At 32.8% G+C, this 6,143-nt stretch overlaps 1 protein-coding gene across 1 annotated transcript; it reads left to right on the top strand.

The window, feature by feature from the left end:
- Positions 1 to 1,086: 1,086 nt before the first annotated feature.
- On the top strand, positions 1,087 to 5,107 carry LOC129914960 (dentin sialophosphoprotein-like). Its single transcript, XM_055994411.1, has 4 exons — positions 1,087 to 1,212; positions 1,265 to 1,348; positions 1,413 to 4,689; positions 4,830 to 5,107. Exons 1-4 carry the CDS (start codon positions 1,087 to 1,089, stop codon positions 5,105 to 5,107), a joined length of 3,765 nt encoding a protein of 1,254 aa, XP_055850386.1.
- The last annotated feature ends 1,036 nt before the right edge of the window (positions 5,108 to 6,143 follow it).

Raw genomic sequence — 6,143 nt, forward strand, 5'->3', positions numbered from 1 at the left:
TTTAGATATCTGTTCAGATGACATCACAAAAACAGAACAAAATATGAAGCTACAAATCTAAGGAATCTAGAGGAATGACATTTTATGTTAGATATTTAATTACATGTAATAGTCACCGAAATCTTGAGTCTTAGATCCAGCTTATCAAGAAGTCATATCAGATTGGGTAGTCTGGATTCAATTCGATAATAGCCCTAAGCCCTGATTCAGCTCTGATTCAATTCCCCTTATAAACAAGGTTAAACCAATTGAATATTCCTTAGATAAATATAGAGAAGTATACAGTTCTTCTAGCAAAAAAAAAACCAATAGATTTCTTATGGGAGAGATTTTTTAGATTTTTTCAAAAAAAAAAAAATATTTTTTAACTTAACTTTTTTGGTTTAACACAGCTTTTGACCAAAATTGAAAAAAAAAAATGTATATCCAGGACGATTTTTTTTCTCGCAAAACAATGCGGAGCCCATTGTTTTTACGGAAAAAATATTACAACTGTCATCTATTTACCACAGATATATTTTTTTTTTTTTCAAGAAAAAAATTTTTTTCTTCACCACTTACTTTTTTTTATCTAAAAGAAATGTGAAATTTTCATTAACCACGTTTTGAATATTTTCAAAATTAGAAAACGGTCTGTCATAATCCCCGGGAAGTTACAAAAAAAAAAAATTACAAACTTTTTCTCACCACTGTAGAACTCATATTAAAAAAATATATTTTTAACCAATTTCTAATAGAAGATAAGATTGGTACTTATCTTTTAAATACAATTACCAATATTTGTTTAATATTCAAATCTCACATTTTTTTGTAATTAGACATACCAACTGTTTTATTTTGCGTTTTTAGTATGGAAAAGTTGTAGAAATTTTTAGTAGATCTTAACAAATAATGCAAACTGAGCATAGTCATCTACCTGCTATGAAAACAGATAAGTATAATCCCGGACATCCGGTTTTGGTTGATAAGACTTGAGAGTATATAAAAAGCAAAGTTAAATTTTTGAGAAACAGTTAAAAGATTCGTGAACTTAAGCAAGTCAAGAAGTTGGTTGGAAAGAAAATTGTAGAGTGACATTTCTTAAGAATGAAAACTTCGCTAGGATTTATAAACATTTTAGTTTTCATACTTTTGGCTTTAACCAAACAATCTGAAGCCGGACCTATTCATTCTTTGAATTCTACTAAAGATTTTGGAAAAGAACCACAAATGGTGAGTATTTTTTCTTTTATTTGTATTTCATTAAAAAAATATGTGGTTTTAGGTAATAAAAAATGGAACCGATTTAATTTACATAGTTAAAGTGTCTGAGAAATTAGAAGAAGATATTAGTGCTAAGGCAGCACAGGTAAGTAAATTCTACTTTTTTTTTTAAATAGAATACTTTTTATTCTTCTTTAAACTTCCTTTAGGGAGCGACTTTGTCTAATAAAACCAATGAAATTCAACTCGACCAAAATCTTGAACAAGAAGGACAATTTCCAAGTGATATCAAAGATCATCGCGAGGTTGCACAGTCTTTTTCAAATAAAACGGAGCCAAGAGTGAATGAACCATTAGAAAACGACCAAGTTCCATTGTTTGAAGAATATGATTTAAGGAGTGAAAACTTTACTGATCATATTGACGAAGATCCAACATCATTCTTTGAACCAAAGAATATTTCGGCAATTGTTGGTAATATTCCTCATAATAATAAAACAATTTTAAAGGACATAAATGTTGGAGGAAGTCACACAGATGAAAGCTTAAAATCTGTAGCACCAGAAATTGAGGAATCTGTAAAAATAGAAACTACAACCAAACCACCGTCAAATATTTCTGAAATATCAAGCGAACTGCTGTTACCGCAAAAGGTTAATTTAACAAAGAGTAATAATGATCGGGAAAGTTCAAAAAACTCTTCAATTTTGTATCAAAGCTTAAAACCGTTTGAAAGTCAATTACCTTTAGAAAGGTCGAAATCGTTGAAACCATCTGAAAATGATCAAGTAAAACCGATTGGTGGTGAAAATCAACTAAATCACTCATCATGGGAAACAACTGCATCTAGAAAAGAAGATATGCCAACCAAGATAACGCAAAGACTAAATGAAGAAGATCAAATTGTTGGAGATTTTAATCGAAACATAACTTGGAACAAAGCTGTTGATCATTTGTCACCAGAATTATCGGAGACTTCTGAATCAATTGAATCAGGAGAGCTTTCAAACTTTGAAAAACCAATTGTTTTACCAAATGTAGTTAAAACTTATAAAAGTGATCAGCCAATAACGCAGACTTTCCCAATTTTGGAGTCCTCAGAGTCATTAGAATCTTCAATGTCCTCAGTGGAACAGAAAAATAAAAACTCTGATTTATCTGAATCTTCAAATTCAGGTTTGCTTCTTACAACCGAGATAAGTAAGCAGACAGTAACGAATTTTTTACAATCTTCAGACTCCTCAGAATCTTCAATATCCGTTGAATCACAGGAAAATTTAAATCCGGAGTCACTTAAATCCTCAGAATCATCGCAATCTAAATCTTCTGAGTCCTCAAGTCCAAATTCATCCAAAGCAGCTGTAAGTGGCCAAGTAGTAACAAAATCTCCACTATCTTTAGATTCTTCAGAATCTTCAGTGTCCTCTGAAGCAAGGGTACCGGAAAATATAAAACAGAAGTCTTTCGGATCTTCAAATCCAGATTTACCAAATTCACCCAACTTAATTGCAAGTGGTCAACAAGAAGTAACGAGGTCTTCCCAATCTTCAGAATCTTCAATGTCTTCTGAATCAACGGAACAAGAAAATTTAAAACAGAAAACTCCCGAATCATCAGAATCTGAATCTTATGAATCTTCAAACCCAGTTTTACCCAACTCAACGAAGGCAGCTGGAAGTAGTCAACTATTAAAAAAGTCTTCACAATCCTTAGAATCCTCAGAATCTTCAATGGCCTCTAAATCAAAAGAAAAGGAAAATATAAAAAAGAATTTCTCTGAATCCTCAGAATCATCTGAATCTAAGTCTTCAGAATCTTCCAACCCAGGTTTACCAAATTCATCGAAGGAAGCCGGAAATGGTCAACTAGTAACAAAGTCTTCTCATTCTTCAGAATCTGCAGGATCTTCAATGTCTTCTAAATCAAAAGAAAAGGAAAATATAAAACAGAAATCGTCTGAATCCTCAGAATCATCTGAATCTAAGTCTTCAGAATCTTCAAACCCAGGTTTACCAAATTTACCGAAGGAAGCTGGACGCGGTCAACTAGGAACAAAGTCTTCACAACCTTTAGAATCGGCAGAATCTTCAATGTCCTCTGAAACAAAAGAAAAGGAAAATATAAAAAAGAATTTCTCTGAATCCTCAGAATCATCTGCATCTAAGTCTTCAGAATCTTCCAACCCAGGTTTACCAAATTCATCGAAGGAAGCCGGAAATGGTCAACTAGTAACAAAGTCTTCTCATTCTTCAGAATCTGCAGGATCTTCAATGTCTTCTAAATCAAAAGAAAAGGAAAATATAAAACAGAAATCGTCTGAATCCTCAGAATCATCTGAATCTAAGTCTTCAGAATCTTCAAACCCAGGTTTACCAAATTTACCGAAGGAAGCTGGAAATGGGCAACAAGTAACAAAGTCTTCACAATCCTTAAAATCCTCAGAATCTTCAATGTCCTCTGAATCAAAAGAAAAGGAAAACATAAAAAAGAAATCGTCTGAATCGTCTGAATCCTCAGAATCATCTAAATCTAAGTCTTCAGAATCTTCCAACCCAGGTTTACCAAATTCACCGAAGGAAGCCGGAAATGGTCAACTAGTAACAAAGTCTTCTCATTCTTCAGAATCTGCAGGATCTTCAATGTCTTCTAAATCAAAAGAAAAGGAAAATATAAAACAGAAATCGTCTGAATCCTCAGAATCATCTGAATCTAAGTCTTCAGAATCTTCAAACCCAGGTTTACCAAATTTACCGAAGGAAGCTGGAAATGGTCAACAAGTAACAAAGTCTTCACAATCCTTAGAATCCTCAGAATCTTCAATGTCCTCTGAATCAAAAGAAAAGGAAAACATAAAAAAGAAATCGTCTGAATCGTCTGAATCCTCAGAATCATCTAAATCTAAGTCTTCAGAATCTTCCAACCCAGGTTTACCAAATTCACCGAAGGAAGCCGGAAATGGTCAACTAGTAACAAAGTCTTCTCATTCTTCAGAATCTGCAGGATCTTCAATGTCTTCTAAATCAAAAGAAAAGGAAAATATAAAACAAAAATCGTCTGAATCCTCAGAATCATCTGAATCTAAGTCTTCAGAATCTTCAAACCCAGGTTTACCAAATTTACCGAAGAAGGCTGGACGCGTTCAACTAGTAACAAAGTCTTCACAACCTTTAGAATCGGCAGAATCTTTAATGTCTTCTAAATCAAAAGAAAAGAAAAATATAAAACAAAAATCGTCTGAATCCTCAGAATCATCTGAATCTTCAGAATCTTCAAACCCAGGCTTACCAAATCTTAGTAAGGAAGCGGGAAATGGTCAACAAGTAACAAAGTCTTCACATTCCTTAGAATCCTCAGAATCTTCAATGTCCTCTGAATCAAAAGAAAAGGAAAATATAAAACAGAAATCGTCTGAATCCTCAGAATCATCTAAATCTAAGTCTTCAGAATCTTCAAACCCAGGTTTAATGAATTTACCGAAGGAAGCTGGTAAGTTTCAACTAGTTATAAAGTCATCACAATCTTCCGAATCTTCAATGTCCTCTGAATCAAAAGAACAAGAAAATAAAAACAGAAGTCTCCAGAATCACCAGAAACTAACGCCGAATTAATTGAATCTTCATATCCAGGTTTGCCAAATCTAGCTGGTCCAACCACGAGCGATTTTACATTAACAAATGCTTCACAATCTTCAGATTCCTCAGAATCTTCAATATCCTCTGAATCAAAAGAAAAGACAAATACAAAACAGAAGTCTCCAAAATCGTACGAATCTTCAAATGCAGGTTTATCAAATTCACCCAAGACATCTGGAAATTATCAACTTGTTTCAAAGTCTTCCAAATCTTCAGAATCATCAATATCGTCTGAATCAAATGAACACCCATATATAGCTGTAGTTAATTAACGGCAGTGATTTGAAGTTATAATTTTAAAAATCATTTCTTATTAGAATAATAAATGTCTACGAACAAATCTGAATCTTCCATTAGGTTATAAATAAATCAAATTGTTTTTCAGAGTGCATTATTGTCTCAGAACTTTAAAGTAATACAAATACTTAAATGTTATGGCTGCTCTTTTAGTTAATAAAATAAGGTAATGGTTTATCAAAATAAATATATTTTGTGTTGAAATGTATACTTGTACCGAAATTGTTAAAAAAATCGACCTGAAGCCCTACACTTGGTAGGTGTTGTTTATCCGACTGAAGCGGGTATCTGTCAATCTGTAGGATTTTTAATTCTTTTAGAGCTTCTTATTCATGAGATACTTCTTTCAGAGCTGGCTAGTTTGACCGTCATAAAATAAACAACACATTCAAGATTTCTTGCATTGAAGGTTACAAATGTCATTTCATACGGAATACATCACTTGTTTTTGTTCCTGCTTCACTTCGAAATCTCCTTCTCACTCCGCCAACTTACTATGACGTTTGTGTGTTGGTTAATCACTTGCACTTCATTTTGTGAGAAAGAGTTACAATAAAAAGGAAAAAAAGATTAAACTTATTCAAAATCTTTGGGCTCGCAGAAATGTCAAAATGAATCGGCGGCCTACATTATTGCCGTTCCGGATTACCAATTAATCCGGAAGAGCTCTCCGATCCCGAACGCCAAAAAAACACCCAAACACCGTTCTTTTCAGTTTGAAGTTTAATGTCTATGTATTTGTGTGTTTTTTCACAATCTCCCCCATCACTTGACGACTATGAAGATGATAAAGATGGAAATAGCAAACCCTTTATGATTTTAGGAATATCCATAATCATTTTATTAATGTTAATATTTATTCTGTGGAACTTTTGAAGAGTTTATTTAATTAAACTTTATATTTTGCAAAACAATCACATCAAAAAATCAACAAAAATTGAAGTTTGACAAACTTTGTGATTTAGAGAAGACTTTGTCAAGATGTAACAAAATTGCTAAAGAAATAAGCTG

Source organism: Episyrphus balteatus, chromosome 3 (assembly GCF_945859705.1).
Source record: "Episyrphus balteatus chromosome 3, idEpiBalt1.1, whole genome shotgun sequence".
NCBI lineage: Eukaryota > Metazoa > Arthropoda > Insecta > Diptera > Syrphidae > Episyrphus > Episyrphus balteatus.

Excerpts from the sequence above, each read along its gene's own strand:
- LOC129914960 (XM_055994411.1), top strand. The coding sequence starts at position 1,087 with ATGAAAACTTCGCTAGGATTTATAAACATTTTAGTTTTCATACTTTTG. Across the intron at positions 1,213-1,264 it reads TTGGAAAAGAACCACAAATG|GTAATAAAAAATGGAACCGA; the intron begins GTGAGTATTTTT and ends ATGTGGTTTTAG. Across the intron at positions 1,349-1,412 it reads TTAGTGCTAAGGCAGCACAG|GGAGCGACTTTGTCTAATAA; the intron begins GTAAGTAAATTC and ends AACTTCCTTTAG.